Source organism: Aspergillus alliaceus, assembly GCF_009176365.1.
Source record: "Aspergillus alliaceus strain CBS 536.65 unplaced genomic scaffold BDW43scaffold_9, whole genome shotgun sequence".
NCBI classification, from domain to species: Eukaryota; Fungi; Ascomycota; class Eurotiomycetes; order Eurotiales; family Aspergillaceae; genus Aspergillus; species Aspergillus alliaceus.
Window position 1 is genome coordinate 818,535 of NW_022474692.1, and position 20,517 is coordinate 839,051.

Here is a 20,517-nt window from a genome sequence, read left to right on the forward strand (position 1 = left end):
GGCAGATGAGCATTGTTGTCTGCCCACCATGATATGATACGATCTATTCATCCGGACTTCCTATTGACCAACCCGGGATTTACTACGAAATAAATCCAACTAATCAAATAATTTGACGTAGTCAGAATTAATCTGATTCTCGATGGATCGATTATTCTTACTCTGACCACCAACTCTGGATGGGCCAGTGAAAAATGCAGTGAACAACACAAACCCCGCACTAAAGGCGACTCTGGTCAGTGACGCTGACTCGCTGGGGGCTGCACTTACTCTGGACTAGTACTAAGTGACATGGATGGACACACCATTTCATTCTCTCGTTCCTTCCCCTATAGGCTATTTTCCGCCTGTTTCTGCTGCCTTCACCGGGAGGGGACAGCACTGTCCAATCACCGCCTCCACCGAGACATCTTTTCATACAGCTCCATCCGGTCCGCCTCACCAGGGATCATGGATCATGCTGCGGGCTTCTGCAACTGCGAATTGGCTCAGCATCATTGCCTAGTCTTTCCCTTTTTCATCTTTCCCTACAGCTTGCATGTCAAGCGATGTGGAGCATGCCCAACTACTTTCTCGGGCCTATGCAGCGCCGCCCACCCCGTTCCCCCAGACCACGTCGGAAGGGGACATACTCGGTGCCTGGAGGGGTATCCACGGTTGTAGCCACACGATCCGAATCGCGTGAAACAATCCCATGGATTAAGCCCGGCAGGTTCCGCAACGAAGACATGGTAACGTAACGGTGATGACTGATGAACGCCGAGAATCCATCTATATCGTTGGTGGGGTGAATGTACTGCCCACGCAATGTACATACCTCACCCCCGGCGGCTATTCCTGTCACCGGGCTTAACCTCTATCACAACTTGCAGCGGCAAGGCATCACACAGTGCCGATCTATCACTTTTCTCTTACCAAACGGTGAGACAAACATCAAATAGAAGAGGAATAAGAAGAAAGGCGCCGTGCTGTGACACTTATTCATCAACCAAAACCTAGATGACAAAGAATGATTCCACCAATCTTCCTATGCAATCGTTGCCAGACTACCGTTGCTTCCTTGTCGCTCCGCGGACTATCATCCGTGATTGTGACACAGGCCGCTGAAGCCTCGCCAAACAGATCCTTCTCGAAAGCGTAATTGGACCCCTGGCCGCGGTCATCTGCACATGGAGCCTGCTACACAGACTATCCAACCAGCTCAGCCGCTCTTCATGCAATGATTGTCCCGGCATTAGACTCCATGGCTTCTGCTTCGTTTCCCTGAACCAGTGCATCCAATTATGACCCTGGAATCTCCGGTCCCTCAGACGGTGTAGATCCTGCAAGCTGTCGGATGAAAATAACATAAATATGATGCTGAAACTTAATCAGGAGTAAGCCTGCAATATGGTAGCTTCAACGTCGAAGAATTATTGGCCGTCGATTCTTCAGGCTTGAGGAGTGCATGATCTGAAGCAATAGCTTGGTGTCCCACGGGAGCATTGACTCCAGTGAGTGACAGATCTCATTTACTTGTAATGATAATGGTTAGTAACCCCCTACATCCATCTATGCCTGATGACCACTCAAGCGAACAACCAACATCTGATTTGAGGCCGGTCGTGTTGGACAGTGCAGTTGATCCGGCTGATCGCTGTACCTGACTGGCTTACGTTATCTGGGACATAACTGATGTGGGGAGAGAGTAGGTGTGGGTGTGGGGAGCCAAGTAGAGGAGGAATGTTCGTTCTCTCGTACCTCGTGGTGAAACTGAGAGTTTAGCACTAACATTGTCACCAACATCATCGGTACCGGCGCTTGTGTATCAAGACCGTCACCGTACCAATGATCATAGTTGGAACTAGTAGAGGGGACAAGTTGGATCTTATCAAGATATCCAGTCGGCGGTTAGTTATCTACTCCACCAGCCCCATTCCACTAATGGTCGTGTGAACATGGAAATATTCAGGGCTAGCGCGCCAGAAGCCAAGTGGCGCCCCTAGGTACTGGGTACTCTCCTGCACTTGGTATCGGTTACAGTACACGGTGACTAAAGCACCCCCTCATCTACAGAGTAGGTCAAGATGGTTTATTCAGTGGAGATCAGCTTCCTCCCTTGATCCGTGAGGTTTTCCCTCGTGAGTGGGAGTCCATAACGATAACAGTTATTCCTTTCTGATCGAGGAACCAAGTCCCGCATAACAGAGCATAAAGAACAAGAACAAGATCTCTGGGCAACGAATCCCTGCTGTTTAACAACCCCTCACTAAGTCAGATGCGACAAATGCAAAGCAGGATTAAGGTAGTCAAGGATCCCACGTTTTATGGGAATCGCCCATATAGGAACGCCATTCAGCTTCTAGCCATGATTCTATCCAGAATAGATATGCTGTGGCTGAGTTAGTGATGCCTATCACTTACTGACCGGAGAAATGAGTGGAGTTCAGATGACCTGGTAATAACTTGCTCTCCGTACGCAACTTTTTCTTTGTTTACTTTGTGCTGCCCAGTTAAAAGTGTTGGAATTCTTTTTATTATGCGGGAATCTTAGTTTTCCTGGAAGAGTTGGAGGGATATCATGGCGAATGGACCAATATGATTTTTCCTTACATTTTTGGGTATGATAAGTCTGGGTTTAGGTACAGACCTCGGTGACGATATGGGACAGGCAGATGCGAAGCTACAGCCAACTTAATGCATGTGTTGCATACCCGTACCCATCTCCATGAAGCAGCCCACTTCATGATGTAATCACAAAAACATAACCAGCTTCTCATCAAATTATCAGGTAGGAAAGGTAATTGTGCATGAAGTAGTATCTACGATCCCCTCGTTCCAAGGCAGCCATGCATCTTTCCCGATTCAACGAGCGAAGCATACGTCAAGAACAGGTCAAAGCTCAAGCTATCTGCTACTGCCAAACAGACAGCCATCGGGGAGGTTGGAAACCAATCGCTGCGTTGTCTCGAATGGGTTTGAGGGTCGGGCCAAGTGGAGGATGGTTCAGAACCCTTGCAGATGGCGTCCGGCCAGTGGTAGTTCATCAACTGGGACTCTGCGATGGTCGGCAGTGGTTGGCCAGCGTATGATAATCACTCTCGCCATGTCGGAAGCTCTAAGTCAACAACGATGGGAGTATTGAATCGTTTCCCTCCTCGATGAGGCCAGCTAGTAGCCAGGATAGCCGCATTGACGATGCAGGTTTCCCATCGGTGCGAACGAGAGTCTGGTGAGTCATTTGGGCATTCATCTGGTTTTGGTCTTGACCGAGTAGAAAATGACGTTGTTCGAGGCTCTCTGGATTCGACATCACCACCCTCCGGAGGAAGCACGACTGCATCGCCGTCGAAAAAGAAGTCATCATTTCCTAGTCGCCGTTGCTGCGCCTTTTTCCCCGTCAAGTCGATCAGACTTTGTTTCTTGCTTCCCGGCGGAGGTAAAGCCCCGCGGATAACCTGGTGCTGCTCCGACAGACCTCCGAAGGACCATCGTACTCGCTCATAGCCTCGCGACTCGTGGACATGGCCGCAAATTGCGAGAGAAGGTCGGACTCGACTTAATACCTGACGCAGGGCCTTGCACCCAACGGAACCACCAGTCGCTCGGCTGTCGCAATGGGAATGAGGCGGCGTGTGCGTCACGACAATATCGGCATCCAATGGAATCCGACTCCAGAGCGCAGCGGCGTCCGTCGATTCGTATCCATATGCCCAGGACCCGGGTGATTGGGAGTAGGGTGATCCAAACACTTTAAAGATAGTGTTTGGGCCGTTAGGCCGGGTTAAGCGGACTAGTGCTGACTCGTGCCTGAGGAACACGATCGAAGATGATGCTACTGCTGCAGTTACCACTTCGATGCATTTCTGGTGATCTTCTAGGCGATTACCGTGGAATTTCGACCCATGTTCGGTGTAGAAGTTGGGGTCTAGCGTGATATCGTGGTTTCCTGAAGGTTAACCCGATTTAGTAATTTTGTAGCAAGGCTGAGTTTTGAAACGGGAAGATCATGACAGAAATAGCCTACTTGGGGCTGAGGGCTGGGCGTAGGGCTTTTTGGGGCGCTGACACTGACCGCAAATGACTATCTTTACTTCAAAGTCCGCCGCAGCAATCCAATCTACGGTTTTGCGTAGCTCGTCTATTCGACCTTGGTTGGTTAGGTCGCCAGCATGGATGAGGACATCGCCAGCTGGAAGTTTGAACCCGGCCTCAGCTGGTGTGTAGCCGTGGGTATCGGAGACGCAGACGAAGCGCGTCTTGCGGCGCATGGTTTCATTATAGGAAAAACTTTCCCCCCAAGACATTATAGGTTAAGAGAAAGTACTGAGGGCAAACTCGCCAATTCTTCACACGCGACTGGCAGTGTTAACTATGAGGGATTGGTATTGATAGTGGGTCGTTAGTACTACAACGTCATTGTCGATCGAGACTATGGGTCTAATTATTTGTACTACCCTCTCCAATGTTTAAAAAATGAATGGAGAATTACTCCTCCATACAAATTTGACAGCTCCATTAAATGTCGGCCGTAAAAGAATCTGGCCACTGGGGATTAAAGTGGGCTGACCCAGTCTCGAATCCGCGGACCAATCATACTCCATGGATGGTGACAATGAGGAAAGCCGGCCATTCCGGCGGTGGAGACAAATCGACCTTCTAAGACATGACCACTTCCAAATCCCACTCCAGTCTTTCTCTCCTGCCAGATGGTGCTCGCTCGGTCCAAGGACAGATCATAGTTTCCCATTAAAGGGCCCATCTAATTTACCCTCACCTGGACCGAGGATAACATTACTACGCTCTGTTCAGCACAATGCCTCGCTGGAATCGCCGAAAGAAGTCTCAAGCTAAGAATGAGATAACGAACAGTAACAATTCCACGGTGGTCCCACCCGACAACTTGACTGCTGTTGCCTCCCTCCGCGCCGTGTCTAGCAATCCCGCCGATGCATCAAAAAGCGTTGAACTCGATCCCGCCGAGGCTCGAAAACTAGCGAAGCAGCATGCCGAATTCGGCCCGCTCGGTGATCCGTCACATCTGTACATGAGTGAACATATCGGCGGAGAGATACCTGATCCGGTGCTTGACGAACCTCCCTACTTCGTTGCCTTGACGACGTATATCAGCTTCCTGGTTTTGATCTTTCTGGGCCACTTCCATGACTTCTTCGCAAAGTTGCTCCGCTTGCATACGTACCGGCACTTGAGACCTCAGAATGGATACGCCTCGCTCTATAGTGATTTTGAGAGCTTCTACACGAGGCGCCTTAAGCAGAGAATCAACGATTGTTTCGAGAGGCCTACGACCGGTGTGCCTGGACGATATATCACACTGCTGGACCAGAAAACAGATGACAATCTTCATTTCCAGCTTACTGGAACGACGACTGATACGCTGAATCTGAGTTCATATAACTATCTGGGATTTGCTCAATCTGAGGGCCCTTGTTCTGACTTTGCGGAGGAGATAATTCGGCGGGACGGCATCTCCATGATGGGCTCCTGTAGCGAAACAGGGACTTCAAGGCTTCATCTTGAGGTGGAAGATCAGATTGCCCGGTTTGTCGGGAAGGAGTCCGCCGTTATTTACTCAATGGGCTTTGTCACCAATGCTACCATCTTTCCAGCTATTGTTGAGCGCGGTTGTTTGATCCTGTCGGACGAGCTCAACCATGCATCCATTCGATTCGGCGCCCGTCTCTCCGGTGCTGCCATTCAGGTCTTTGCACACAATAACATGGCTGATCTCGAGAAGCGCCTAAGAGAAGCGATCTCTCAAGGCCAGCCTCGTACACACCGTCCGTGGAAGAAGATCCTCGTCACCGTCGAGGGTCTCTTCTCTATGGAAGGTACCATGTGCAACCTTCCTAGAATCCTTGATCTCAAGAAGAGGTACAAATTCCATCTCTTTGTGGACGAGGCCCACTCAATTGGTGCCGTCGGCCCTCGTGGACGCGGTGTCTGTGATTACTTCAAGGTCGACCCTGCTGAGGTTGACGTCCTCATGGGCACTTTTACTAAGTCCTTTGGAGCCAATGGTGGCTATGTTGCCGCTGATAAGGCGATAATTGACAAAATACGCGCTACGAATGCTGGTCAGATTTATGGTGAAGCGCCGGCGCCTTCCGTTTTGGCACAAATCTATTCTTCACTTCGACTCATTGCTGACGAAGACCCTCTTCACCCAGGCCAGGGTATTGAGCGAGTGCAGCGATTGGCATTCAATTCAAGGTATCTAAGGTTGGGACTCAAGAGACTTGGATTCATTGTCTACGGACATGATGACTCCCCGATTGTTCCTCTGATGCTTTACAACCCCGCGAAGATGCCAGCATTTTCCCACGAAATGTTACGACGTAAGATTTCCGTCGTCGTCGTAACTTATCCGGCCACTCCACTGGAACTCTCTCGCGCACGATTTTGTGTGTCCGCTGCGCACACCAAGGATGACCTTGACCGGATCCTGCGGGTATGTGATGAGATAGGAGACGCCTTGAGGCTGAAGTATTCGACTGGTATCGCGGGCGGGTTGAGAGACCCTCTGCCGAGCGACGCCTCCAAGGAAAACAAACATATGATTGAGCCTCCTCGCTGGAGCATCGAAGAAGTCATTGAGAGAGGTACTCGCGATGCGAAATTGCCCCTGTACTGAAGAAAACGATGCAGTTCGGGATATATGCCCCGTTGTCCGATCCTCTCACCTCGACGCTGTCACGAAAAGCCGACCTTTTTCTCTTCTACTCTCGATATATTTGTGAACATATGTATAATATGCTGTGACGAACGACCATAAGACGTATAGTATAATAATAATAATCAATCCGATCTGCTTGATGTCAGATATCACTTGGTCAGCGGACCCAGCGATCTTCGTTCCACATAGATTGGAGTTCTAATATGGTCTATCTGTAATTGGGTGTATAATTTAATCTTGAGATCTGAACGTTGAAGCAAGTACATCACTCTACCGGAAAGATCTCGGTATTACCCGGGTATAGGACCGGCCAAGAAAACAACCACCATACAGATCGCGCGACCAATGGGATGTACTCGCGGCGCCGTCAATGAGATCTCTACGGAATAACCTCCGTACACAGTAAGGGCTATAGTAGGGACCTAGTTATGATAGCAATGCTACCTAGATAAGCGGGTGGCATCTCTTTATTGAGAACTGGACGCTTTGGGGAGTATGATTGTTCCCTGCGGGGCGGGCAGCGATAAGTGTGCGGAATGATTGATACTGTTGTACTAAGGTAACCCTTTGACATCACCGAATCTTTGGACTCCAAAGTACGGCCACTTGATAAGGGCAATGATAGTGGAGCGAGCCTATCAAGTCAGAAGAGAGGCGGACAGGGCTGGTATCTCCGGTAGCATCACGTGATTGTGCGACACGGGATTGGTCGGAGTTAGGGCTGGGGCCCTCCTAGACCTTACCCAAGCCGCACATTAGCCTCGCTTAGCCAGCGTGCGAACTCATCCGACTTCGTTGTGTGCGTAGAACCTGCCCACAACGACAACAACCGCCGACAACATACATCCCAAGGGAGTATCCTAGAGCAGCGCTCTTCCTTTCGCTGGATATTTTCCTATAAAAACGGTGACAGAAGAGCAGGATGTCCTCCACCGAGCCAGTCGTGCGTACACCCCCTTCACATGCACGCTTCCGAGTGAAACACCTTCGTGATATCTTTGAAGCATTGAATTCGTGGATTGGAGAGGAGAAGGAAGACACTCTACTTGGGTTTCAGTTATCGCTGACTTGTGATGGATTTGGCAGGTCGTCATTGACGGCAAGGGACACCTTCTTGGTCGCCTGGCCAGCACTGTCGCTAAGCAGCTGCTCAACGGCCAGAAGATCGTCGTCGTGAGATGTGAAGCCCTCAACATCTCTGGCGAGTTCTTCCGCGCGAAGCGTACGTTATCCGACCCGATTTACTTTGTTACTGTGTTTTGGAGATTTGGGACGACTTGAGCTTTGGAAGATCGTGGAACACGGAAATGGCGGTGGAAAATATGATATTTACTTAGTGCAGACGGGCTGATATGGATATCTGGGATATAGTCAAGTACCACGCCTACCTTCGCAAGATTACTCGTTTCAACCCCACTCGCGGAGGTGAGTCAACCTGGAAATTCCCGACAAGAAGCGACACCCTGTGGACTTGTGCTGAAGTTTTGAATGTTGGCAGGTCCCTTCCACTTCCGTGCTCCCTCTCGCATCTTGTACAAGGCCGTCCGTGGAATGATTCCCCACAAGACTGCCCGCGGTGCTGCTGCTATGGAGCGCCTCAAGGTCTTCGAGGGTGTCCCTCCCCCCTATGACAAGAAGAAGCGTGTCGTCGTCCCCCAGGCTCTCCGTGTCCTCCGCCTCCGCCCCGGCCGGAAGTACTGCACCGTCGGCCGTCTCAGCCACGAGGTTGGCTGGAAGTACCAGGACGTTGTTGCAAGGTGCGTATCAGACACTCTAGAATGAATTTTGAAGGAGCTATGGCTACTGGGATTATTGAATAATGGCTAACGGGATTTTCAATATAGACTCGAGGAGCGCAGAAAGGTCAAGAGCAGTGCATACTACGAACGCAAGAAGGCCGCTCGCCGCCAACTCGTCCAGGCGCAGAAGTCGGCTGGTGTCAGCGACCAGACCAAGAACCAGCTTGCTCAGTACGGATATTAGATACCTCATTGCGCGGCTGGTTACTTCTGTCTTTGATGGGATGGTTGGAGGATCGCAAACGGTTTTCTTTCAGCGAAGTGTTTGGACGGCGAACCGATCGACCTTTTTCTCACTGTCCCTACCCTATCATGAATATTCCACAATGATTATGTTGTGACGCACATGGCTGGAGAACCCGATTCTTAATATTAAAAAATACGGAGTCGCTTGGGATGGAAGGTTGTTCAAAATAACCGACATATATTTCGCGCCGTGGCGGTTTAATCCAAAGAATTTTCTTTCCGAGTTAAGAATGACTCTACGACCAGTTATTGTGTCTCTTTGTGTCTTTCTACATGTTCAGTAAACCCCGAATTGCATAGCCCGAATTATTACCGACAAGCTCCGATCTCTCTGCCCATGCGACATACGTTTCCAGTTACACAACGCTGCGAGTGATCCTTTATTTTTGTAGATCAGATTGCGGCCCACTGGTGTGACAAGCGGGTGATAACTGTACGTTTAGTAAATGTGATGGGAGTCCTTGCATGTCTAGTGATTCGACTTCTTTGTCGGATCACACACCCTTAGTACCCGGATATATAGATGTGATTGGTCTTTAAAAGTAGTGTGGTGTGGCCAGTCCTTCAGTTCACTGAGTCGTGTCTTTATGATTAGCGGATAAAGATTTTGGATTTATATATCGCTCACTGATAAGCCTACGTATCTGACGCGGCTTGCAAGCCACACATATGTGTGATTTGCCTGCAACGTGGCAAATCTTTCCTTGGGTAAGCGGTTGATGGGCCTTGTAATTTAAAATGGATAGTAGGTGAGGGCTTTTCTATTTTCCTATCTTCATGTAATATCATTATAGTAATATTCACAATCTTCTTCATGGGAGGCATAAGTTAATCAGTAATGTACTAAGTATTACTAATCCCAACGGTTCGGCATGTGATCTGGGAACTAAATTGCCATTGCAATAAGCTCCAGGCCCAACCCAATAACCGACCACCTAGGCATGCTTACTAATAGGTCCCTAAAAGATCACAATTACCCAACACAACAACAGAAGAAAGATCAAGGGCGACCGAGGGTTAAGCAAGGCGTGAAAGTAAAGGAGAAATAAGAAAGCCTCACGTATTTCCGCAATTAACCCTCCCCAATCGACCTCAACATACTACCACAAAAATGTCCCACAGAGAGATGGACGTAAACGAAAGTAACAAGATCCAGCCAGCGGGAATCGATCCTCCCGCCACCTCCGCGGACCGAACTAGCCGCATTTACTCAATTTCCCCGCATTTCCTGATTTCTCCAACTTGGGGTTTCGTCAAGTGACTGACTACTAGTACTCTTATCTTGCCTCGTCACGTACAGCTCGGGCCTATATTCCAGGTTTTTATTGATTCCTCTTGCATAACCAGCTCTTGGAGGTACAGGGTCGTAAGCGACCAGTCTAAATTAGCCCTTTTAGTTACATCCCTTTCTTTCTGTGCAGGTCAATCGATCAATCATGTCAGGCGCGAAGTCGAGATTGTCCGGGCTACTGGGGCATTTCATCCCCGGTGGTGGTGCAGAGCATCGGGTTAATTTTCATACGCTTTCACCAACGTTCTTTTTGCCTAGGGCGGCGGCTATTGAGCCGGAGGTACGACGTCTTTTTCTCTCTTTTGAGTTCCAAGGGGACATGTGTGGGTTGCAATTGTGCGTTGCTGACATTGGGCGATGTCAAGGCCGAGGCCATTCATCACATCACTGCGAATAATCAGGTTCTTAGACGGACCTATGCTGAGACGGCTGATCGCGCAAGGGGTCTCGCTTACTACCTGAAGAAGCATGGGTTTAAAAGAGTGGGCATTTTGTGTCCTAATACTCCTGCCTTTTTGGAATCTATCTTTGGGATTGCGGCCGCTGGGGCGGTTAATGTCGGTAAGGACTGGCATTGTAATTTTTTATTTTTACCTTTGGGCTGACGGGGAGTTGGGTTGATGCGGGTGACTAGCTGTGAATTATCGCTTGAAAGAGGATGATATTGCGTATATCTTCACGCACTCTGATGTTGAGGCCATCATTGTTGATCAGGAGTTCTTGTCGCTTCTTCAGAGCTACCGCGCTTCCAAGCCGGATGTCCCAATTATTCTTGACACGGATACAGACGCTACCGAAGGCCAGTTGTCTGGTCCCTTTGATGATGCAGTTTTGGAGGGCTTGAGGTATGATTCGGATACAGGGGCTAAAGGGTGGAGTGGGCTTGAAGCGCAGACTGCTTCTGAGGACGATGTGGTCGCTCTTGCTTATACCAGCGGTACGACGGCTCGTCCGAAGGGCGTGGAATTTACCCATCGTGGCTGCTATCTTGCTGCAATGGGCAATGTGATTGAATCTGGGCTTAATCGGCAGCACGGTCGCTGTCGGTATCTGTGGACTCTGCCCATGTTCCATGCAATGGGTTGGTGATGTCCTGTGTCTTGGTCGGGATGTTTGTGACTGACTTTTGCTAGGATGGACATTCCCTTGGGCTGTCACGGCTGTCCGTGGTACTCATTACTGCTTGCGGAAAATTGACTACCCTCAGATCTGGAAATTATTGAAGCAGGAGCAGATCACTCATTTCAATGCAGCCCCAACTGTGAATACTCTACTCTGCAATTCCGAGGAGGCAGAGCAGCTGCCGGAGCCTGTTCATGTTACGGTTGCGGCGAGCCCGCCTACGCCTCATCTCTTCGAGCAGATGACTAACTTGAACCTACACCCTGTACATGTATATGGTATGACGGAGACGTATGGCCCCATCACGAAAGGGTACTACATGCCTTCATGGGATGATTTACCATCAGATGAAAAGTATAAGAGGATGGCAAGGCAAGGACATGGCTTTGTAACTAGTCTGCCCGTACGAGTGATTAAGACGGATGTCCCCGAAGGAGCCGTTATCGATGTTACTCGGGACGGTACGGAGATAGGTGAGATTGTGTTCACAGGAAATATCTGTGCTCAAGGTTACTACAAAGACCCCGAGGCCACGCGGAAGCTATTCGCGGGTGGCGTTCTTCATTCTGGAGACTTGGCTGTCTGGCATGCAGATGGCGCGATCCAGATACAAGATCGGGCAAAAGATATCATTATCAGCGGTAAGCTGCGAGACAAAAGTTTGCTCCTCGACATTTCTTTTTCTTGCTAACGATTGAGATGTAGGAGGAGAGAATATCTCGTCTGTTGCGCTAGAGTCTATGTTGGTCACCCATCCGGATATACTCGAGGCTGGAGTCGTAGCCGTCCCCGACTCCCACTGGGGGGAGCGACCAAAGGCATATGTGACGGTGAAGCCAGGCAAGACATTGAATGGCCAAGGGGTAATCGATTGGGCTCGGAATGTCAGCGATATCAGCAAGTTTATGATTCCCCGGGAGGTTGAAGTAGTGGCGGAACTTCCCAAGACTAGCACTGGGAAAGTCAGGAAGAACGTCCTTCGCGACTGGGCTAAAGGTGTGACTCGAACATGAAGGACATCCTAAATTGAGAAATGATTTTATATATATATAGGGTCTAGACCACAGAAATAGTACTTATTGGGGCTGCGTTGAGCTATCATAGGATGGCACAGTCCCTGTTCGTTCCCAAAAACCCGAATTTAGGGTCTTTCCGATAGTTCCACCACCATGTTAATAGGATTTCACCGTCCCACCTTGCGAAGGGGGGCGGCTCTGGACCCAACTCGGTGTGCCAACCCAGATATTCTTTTGGGTCGAAAAGGGGGCGGGACCCGATAGACAGCCAAACGCGATGAATCCGTGGCCCATTCAGAGTGTAAAGCGAGAATGATATATATCAGGTAGGAGGGAGTACATACTATATTTGGAAGACAGTTTTTGAGCAGGTGGAGAGAGAGGTCCGTGTATCCGGTGACCGGCCATGGAGGGAAGAGAATCAAGGTGCCAGGTAATAAGAGGTACTCCGGATCTGTATGTATGCCTTGCTGAGAACCCTCAATATTCAGGCAGGATCAAAAGGAGTACTTACTACTTAAGGGTTATGCGGAAACCTAAGGGTTACTAAGATTAAGTCAAAGACGGTACCACCATACGGCCTTAGCGGTAACCAATCGGGGCACGAGACAAACATTGCCCCGACCTACACTACAGATTGGGAGTCCCTTCCTTTCCAACTTTGTCCTCAACCAAAGCGAAGATCCTCCCATCCATCCACTTGATTTCTGTCTTATTGCTGACATCTGACTTGTCCCTAAATTGTATCTCTTTCCTGAGTTTTTTTTATCGCTGGCATTTCTGACAAATAACTTAACAGATCGCCCCTCGAGAGGCAGCCAGAAACTGATTCGCTTACCCCCCTCCCCTCCCGCTCAAGTCGCAGCCGCCGCCTTCCTTTCTTCACAGCCGCCTGATTGTCTGGCTATATAATCTCCGCCCCACGAGTCTCCCGACCAAACCGATTTACATACTAGCTTGGAGTGCATCTTCCAGCCCTGCTAGGTCATTCATTATTTACCAGGAACTTACTCACCTCCCTCGCATTGCTCCGTCGCCGCTTTTCGACTGATCGCCCCTCCCTTGCCTTCCCTGGGGTGCACCGGCGATAGGCACCTCCGACGCGCGCTACCCCTTCTTAAGCGCCTTCAGTTCCCTATTTGACTGTACGGCCGTAACACAGCTCTCAGGCTCAGAATAATTCTAACGAACGCCACCTCGCCTCCTTATCAATCTCCCGATCCACTGGGCATAGGAGTAATCTTGAACAAGAGTTGCGCCGACTCTTGCTACGTCCTTTTCTGCCTCGATGATCTTATAAGAGACGTAGTCCATGCCACAAGACTCTATCAGTTTGTGAGATTTCCCACAAACCGGTAGCACCGATCTAAAACACGCTGGACTCGAGTCCCTCGGTAGTCCTCATGCCCCGCTCACGGCAACCCGCTCGGTTCTCGAGCGAAGCTCCCTCCGAGTCTTCATCCTCCTCATCCCCAGACCGGAACGCCGATGACGATACCGATTTCTTCACAGCCCAGGCGAATGATTCGCAATCGTCTGTTGGTGGTGTCGCAACCTCCCGTGAAGTACGTGGCCAAGATGATCATTATACGCTTCCGCCGATCGGACGCCTTCCGCCGGAAATCCTGATCGCCATATTCGCCAAGCTGAGCTCGCCCGCAGATATGCTAAGCTGCATGTTAGTGTGTCGAGGATGGGCTGCAAACTGTGTTGGGATACTGTGGCACCGGCCGTCTTGCAGCAACTGGACCAACATGAAGAGCATTACAGCAACAGTGGGGACTGAAGATAGTTTCTTCTCATACTCCGATCTCATTAAGAGACTGAATCTCTCCGCTTTGATGGAAGAGGTCAGCGACGGAACTGTTGTCCCGTTTGCACAATGTAACCGAATCGAGCGTTTGACGCTGACAAACTGTTCTAAACTTACGGATAAGGGGGTCTCAGATCTAGTGGAAGGCAACCGGCATCTACAAGCCCTAGATGTTTCTGATTTGCGTTCACTTACCGATCACACTTTATACACGGTGGCCAGGAACTGTCCTCGGCTCCAGGGGCTCAACATCACCAACTGCATTAAAGTGACAGATGACTCGTTAATAGTCATATCAGAGAATAGCCGACACATTAAAAGGGTGGGTGATGTATTTGTGTGTTCTTACTGTTACTGAAACTAACATGAACCACAGTTAAAACTGAATGGCGTCGTACAGGTGACGGATAGAGCTATCATCTCGTTCGCTCGTAACTGCCCGGCTATCCTTGAGATCGACCTGCACGACTGCAAATCTGTCACCAATCGTTCAGTAACTTCCCTTATGGCTACCCTTCCGAATCTTCGCGAACTGCGACTCGCACATTGCACAGAAATAGACGATTTAGCATTCTTGGAACTCCCAAAGCAACTTTCTATGGACAGTCTCCGTATACTTGATTTGACGGCCTGTGAGCATGTCAGAGATGATGCTGTAGAACGCATAGTTAGCTCTGCCCCTCGCCTACGAAATCTGGTGCTCGCCAAATGTAGGTTCATTACCGACCGTGCGGTATGGGCTATATGCAAACTGGGGAAGAACCTGCACTACGTCCACCTGGGCCACTGCTCAAACATCACAGATACTGCCGTGATCCAGCTCGTCAAGTCCTGCAACCGGATCAGATACATCGATCTAGCTTGCTGCAACCGTCTGACAGACCAGAGCGTGCAGCAGCTAGCAACGTTACCGAAACTGAGACGGATCGGGTTGGTCAAGTGCACATTGATCACCAACCGCAGTATACTAGCACTAGCACGTCCGAAGGTCTCCCCACATCCCTCAATTAGTAGCCTGGAAAGAGTCCATCTAAGTTACTGTGTTAATTTGACCATGCCGGTAAGTCTGCCGACCGGTTGCCAAGAATTGGGGTTTAACATGTGACATAGGGAATTCACGCTCTACTCAACAATTGTCCTCGACTCACCCATCTCAGCCTTACCGGAGTGCAAGAATTTCTACGGGACGAGCTCACCAAATTTTGTCGCGAGGCGCCCGCGGAATTTACACATCAACAACGGGAAGTGTTTTGCGTGTTCAGTGGTGACGGCGTTAAGCAACTTCGCGACCACCTGAACCGAACGATCCCTCCAGCCCGGGAGATGAATGAGGCTACCATGTATGAGGACGACGAAGAATTAGATGAGGAAGAGGGTCAAGTGACGGGCCTGATGCATGCGACAGCAATTAACGACGACGATTATATTGACATTGGACATCCTCAAGGTTGATACCCCTGCCTTATATCCTTTTGAGCGTGTCACGTTCTTCTTTTCTTCCATCTGACCTCAGCGTTCTTATTCTCCTCGTGTTATTTTCTCTCAGACGGTCTTGGTCACGTTGCGAGCATTGCCTTTATGAAGGGAGGGGACTGTTGCGATTGATTACATGGGAAATGCATTGATAGCGGTATACGGGCCTGCCTTCTAGGCTGTTTTTTTTTGTCCGGGATTAGGCATATATGCGGTCGCATTGGAATGAAGCTGCTCAGTAAATATGCTCCCATGTCCCGACTGGATGGATGACAGGCGACGACCAGCCCCATGGTATATACACCTTGGCTTCACGGTTGCTACTGGGGATATTTAGACATTATTCAAGTACGGCGTATTGTGTCCAGGGCTTCGGACTATTTTGTAGCTACATTATCGCATGAATGGCGTTGGAGCATCCCAAAATATATATGTATTTCTAGCTAGACGTTAAAAAGAAGGTCCCAGTTTACTCCTCGTGTTCGTTTTCATTTGAGGAATTGGTAAGTAGGAGGAAGACATCCTTAACCGCATGCGTGACTAGTGTGTATAGTCTGAGGATTACTGAGCACCCACAATTAAAGAACATCGCGATAGTAGTAGCCTGTAGGGCTTCCATTGTAGTGGTCTATACTTAGAAAGGCAAGGCTCCACCTGATCCATGATTGGTCGTTGCCTGACATGATTGGAAGTGTTGGTCAGCGCATTAAATGCCATTCCGTTTTAATATTCCCCCCCCCCACTTTACGTTACTTCCCTTCCGCCTTGATGCGCGATCTCCGACTCTCACTCCACATCCTGCTGTTTTGAAGCTCGCGTCTAGTCGTCACTCGCTTCTGGGCTGGACCCTTTTCCCTGAAAGGAGGGCCAATATATAATGGCTTCTTTCCGATTGCCTCGGGCCAACCCGCTGGCATTCACCCGCTGGCCTGTTACCCTTATCACCGCGATCGTTTACCTTGCCCTGGTGATTCCGTTGCTGGTCGTGCACCATGTAGTACCTTCCGCTCCTAGCTCCGCGCCCAAGGGCTTGAACATTTCGGAGGCTTGGGCTGATCTCCAAGTTCTGACGAATGGATTCCATCCATACAACTCCCACCGAAATGATGTCATTCACTCTTGGCTACTGAGGCGGATCAACGAGATCCTAGATGCTGCCCCTTCGGAGCAGGAGTACCGAGGTGTTGACGAGGAAAAACCGGATGTGTTTGTCTTCGATGACGTGAATTCGAATCTGACGACTTGCCATGCGGGTCTCGGCGTCTATTTCGAAGGGACTAATATCATCGTTTACATCCGTGGGTCGGAAGACGACACGGAAAAGTGGTGGGAAGCACCCAGTGGTGTACCCACGAGTAAGGGAGGCGTGCTTGTGAATTCACACTATGATAGTGTTTCGACTGGTTTCGGGGCCACCGATGACGGGGTTGGTGTTGTTACTTGTCTCCAGCTCATCAAGTATTTCACTACGCCGGGACATGCTCCGCGGCGCGGCCTAGTGGTGCTGTTTAACAATGGTGAAGAGGATTACTTGAATGGCGCGCGTGTTTATAGTCAGCATCCAATTTCGAGGCTTCCTCATACGTTCCTCAATTTGGAGGGTGCGGGAGCTGGTGGAAGGGCAACTTTGTTCCGGAGCTCCGATTTCGAGGTCACCGGTCCGTATATGCGGTCGCAGCATCCTTTCGGATCGGTGCTTAGTGCCAATGGGTTCGAATCGGGCTTGATTTCTAGTCAAACGGATTACGTGGTCTTTGAAGGGGATTTAGGACTACGTGGGCTTGATGTTGCGTTCATAGAGCCTAGAGCGAGATATCATACAAATCAGGATGATACTCGGCATACGAGCAAGGACTCTGTCTGGCATATGCTGTCGGCGGCTGTTGCAACGACTGAGGGACTCGTCTCCGACTCGAGCAATCGTTTCGATGGCGCGCCGAATATTGATGGCGGAGTCCCCAGCGGATCTGGTTCCAAGGCAGTCTGGTTCGATCTATTTGGAAGCACATTTGTGCTCTTCCAACTCCACACGCTGTTCGCGCTGCTGGTGACGTTGTTGATTGTTGGGCCCCTTACCTTGCTCATTACGAGCATCTTCCTTACGAAGGCGGACAAGATGTATCTGTTCAGGTCATCAGCGAAGTCTGAGGATGGTATCGACGTCGTCCCACTGCAGGGGCTTCGGGGCTTCTTCCGCTTTCCATTTCTCTTCGGAATCCCGACCGTCGTTGTGGTTGTGTTGGCGTATCTGATTACCAAGGTCAATCCCTACATCATTCATAACAGTGCATATGCAGTCTGGAGTATGATGATTGCCGCATGGGTCTTCCTGGCTTGGTTTGTCTCGCGTGTAGCCGACTTTGCTCGTCCATCGGCCTTCCATCGAATCTATACCCTCACGTGGATGTACCTTTTCTCCTGGGTCCTCGCGGCGATCGCTACCGTATACGCAAACCAAAAGGGTCTCGCCGGCGGGTATTTTGTTTTCTTTTTCCATACTGGTATCTTTTTAGCAACATGGATCTCGTACCTGGAGCTCTTCTTCCTGCCACCAAAGTGCGAGTATGCGAGTCAATTCAGACCAACATCGAGGCGGATCAGTACACCCGGTAGCCGACTGGGCACGGCTTCTGGCGAGGAGGACGATGGAGAGGATGCCGAAGAAGAGCCGACAGAGTCAACGTCCCTGCTGGGCAGTGGGCAACGAACGACTTTTGCGAATTATGTGCGAGTTACCGGGGATAGCCATAACGATGCAGAAGATGAGGTCAACGACCCTCACATCTATGGCCGGGAACAATCGTGGAGCTCTGCATTGCCCAAATGGACGTGGGTCTTGCAACTTCTTCTCACTGCCCCGATTACTCTCATCATGGTCGGACCTCTTGGGTTACTGATCACAAGCGCCATCAATCAGACCGGAGAGGATGGAGGATCTCCGCTGTTTATCTACGTCGCTATCGCCATCTTCACGACTATCCTGTTTACGCCTCTTCTACCTTTTATCCATCGGTATACCTACCACATTCCTCTGTTTTTGCTGGCAGTCTTCCTTGGTACTTTGATCTATAACCTCGTGGCCTTCCCGTTTTCCGCTTCCAACAGGTTGAAGCTCTACTACGTACAAGAGCTGGACCTCGTTACCGGCGTCAACCGTGCCACCTTCGCGGGAGTTTCTCCATTCGTGGAGGATGCCACCCTGAGCCTGCCCAGTGCTGCCGGCCAAAACATCGCTTGCGCCTGGAACACAAGGAGGAAGAACCTACTGTCATGCTCTTGGGAAGGACTTCCCCCGCAGCTCGTAGAGGGCGATCACCCGATGAAAGACTGGGTGTCTTTCAACATCTCCAAGTCCACCGATAAATCGCAAGCTCGGCTCGAGGTGTCTGGACTGAACACGCGTGCATGCAGGATCGTCTTCGACACACCAGTCAAGGACTTCCACGTTGCTGGATCTGCATATGACCCGCGCTTCCCCAATGACGCGGCCGGTATTGAAGAGATTCGACTCTGGAGTCGCGAATGGGAGCACCAATGGATTGTCGACGTGCAATGGGACGAGGGAGATCTGACAGGCAACGTCGTCTGTCTTTGGAGCGATCACAATCGACCAGGGGTCATCCCGGCGTTGGACGAGGCGGTCCAGTTCGCGCCGGACTGGGTGGCTGTCACTAAAGTAAGTGATGGGCTTGTGGAGGGTCGTCGTGCATTTGAGATCCGCAATGTTGATTAATTCTTTGGCGTTGGGTGGGCATATTGCATTTACATTTGATGATTATACATGTTCGAGTAAAAACCGAGATTAGTTAATATCTATAGCATGATCAAGATATAATTCTGCACTTTCACACATCGACCAAAGTATCAATCAATCAATTTCCCTCCCGTAATCTAAACCAAACCCCGCCCTAGTCTACCTATCTAATGAGTTCAAACCCTTACTACCTCAATATCCCTAGACTAGACTAATATCAAAAAATTCCAAATTCCCCCATCAAAATAGAAATAAAAAAAATATTAAATAAAATAAAATAAAAAGGAGAGACCGACCCCCTTACAGTAACCCACCACGTGCCGGCCCCAAGCTCCCACAAACCTATTTTAAACCAGAGCTTCGTACAGTATCCGGACTAAGATCTATCTATTTATATCGATCTGATCTTGCCCCCATCGCCCGCATCACTGATAATCACGATCAGGGGTTTTGGGTACATTCTACTCGATACTAGATACCACATTTTCGACGAACGCGAACACGAACGAAGCAAAACAAGGAGAAGATAATAGATCTAGTTCAGTTTGGTTTAGTTAGGCCATGTACATCAGCACATCTAGACCGAGTCGAGTCGATCCGACCCATATTCTAGACTACTTATTTAATTTCTTCCTAGGTATTGAATCCTGAGACGTAATTTCCTAGCAGGTATATCTATTGGATGTATAGAAATGCGACATCGGATGATGTCCGTCTTTATATATATATATACGTAGGTTACGTCCATAGTTTTATCTAATTTCCAATATCTGTCGTTGGGTATAGTACATACTTCCCAGCACCGTACCCTCTATCCTAAAAAATATGACGTGGGAAAGATAGGTGAGGGGCGGGGAGAAGGGGGGGGGAGGGAAGGAAAACAAGTACACAGGTGAAAACTACATAGGTATGGATATGGATATGGGTATAAGTAACCCTTACATTTCGCCATTTGGGGTTATAGTTTTAACTTATACGACTCATGTTGCAGCACGGTCAGTGCGGTCACATATGTTCATCCATATAATCGTTGCTTATTGGAGTTAAGGTTGGGCTATTGGCGATTCTTCATAGGATTGTAGGGGGACATTTCTTTTTTTTTGCTTGGCTGGGGCCCCCCAGTTCAGATAACTCTGCGAGGGGGGACTTCGTTTCGGAGAGTAAAAGCAAACTTGAGTTGAATGTTGGGGGTTTAGTTAGTCTATTGGGGGTTTTTTTCTTGTCCCTTCTTTTCGGTTGTCTTGGCGGGTTAATGGACTGACTGAAGGGAAGGGGGTGTAGGACTTTTGGTGGAAAAACAAGGGTGCACAAAAAAAAAAAAAAAAAA

At 49.5% G+C, this 20,517-nt stretch overlaps 5 protein-coding genes across 5 annotated transcripts; 4 read left to right on the plus strand and 1 right to left on the minus strand.

Moving 5' to 3' along the window:
• Positions 1-3,074: 3,074 nt before the first annotated feature.
• BDW43DRAFT_298466 (metallophosphatase domain-containing protein) lies at positions 3,075-4,250 on the minus strand (the record flags this gene model as incomplete). Its single annotated transcript, XM_032044556.1, has 2 exons — positions 3,075-3,928; positions 4,055-4,250. 2 exons carry the CDS (start codon positions 4,248-4,250, stop codon positions 3,075-3,077), a joined length of 1,050 nt encoding a protein of 349 aa, XP_031903233.1.
• A 279-nt stretch (positions 4,251-4,529) lies between these two features.
• Positions 4,530-6,860, plus strand: BDW43DRAFT_254711 (putative serine palmitoyltransferase 1). Its single transcript, XM_032039856.1, has one exon. The coding sequence runs from the start codon at positions 4,796-4,798 to the stop codon at positions 6,632-6,634; it is 1,839 nt and encodes a 612-aa protein (XP_031903234.1). The 5' UTR covers positions 4,530-4,795; the 3' UTR covers positions 6,635-6,860.
• A 551-nt stretch (positions 6,861-7,411) lies between these two features.
• On the plus strand, positions 7,412-8,979 carry BDW43DRAFT_254724 (60S ribosomal protein uL13). The gene is made up of 5 exons (XM_032039857.1): positions 7,412-7,619; positions 7,763-7,898; positions 8,048-8,101; positions 8,175-8,433; positions 8,521-8,979. The coding sequence occupies exons 1-5, from the start codon at positions 7,599-7,601 to the stop codon at positions 8,657-8,659; spliced, it is 609 nt and encodes a 202-aa protein (XP_031903235.1). The 5' UTR covers positions 7,412-7,598; the 3' UTR covers positions 8,660-8,979.
• Positions 8,980-9,898: 919 nt separating this feature from the next.
• On the plus strand, positions 9,899-12,630 carry BDW43DRAFT_268449 (putative AMP-binding domain protein). The gene is made up of 5 exons (XM_032041124.1): positions 9,899-10,292; positions 10,378-10,573; positions 10,647-11,093; positions 11,146-11,775; positions 11,840-12,630. Exons 1-5 carry the CDS (start codon positions 10,158-10,160, stop codon positions 12,145-12,147), a joined length of 1,716 nt encoding a protein of 571 aa, XP_031903236.1. The 5' UTR covers positions 9,899-10,157; the 3' UTR covers positions 12,148-12,630.
• A 923-nt stretch (positions 12,631-13,553) lies between these two features.
• On the plus strand, positions 13,554-19,169 carry BDW43DRAFT_298469 (uncharacterized protein; the record flags this gene model as incomplete). Its single annotated transcript, XM_032044557.1, has 6 exons — positions 13,554-14,285; positions 14,340-15,023; positions 15,074-15,410; positions 16,129-16,133; positions 16,299-16,862; positions 16,896-19,169. The coding sequence occupies 6 exons, from the start codon at positions 13,554-13,556 to the stop codon at positions 19,167-19,169; spliced, it is 4,596 nt and encodes a 1,531-aa protein (XP_031903237.1).
• Between the last annotated feature and the right edge of the window lie 1,348 nt (positions 19,170-20,517).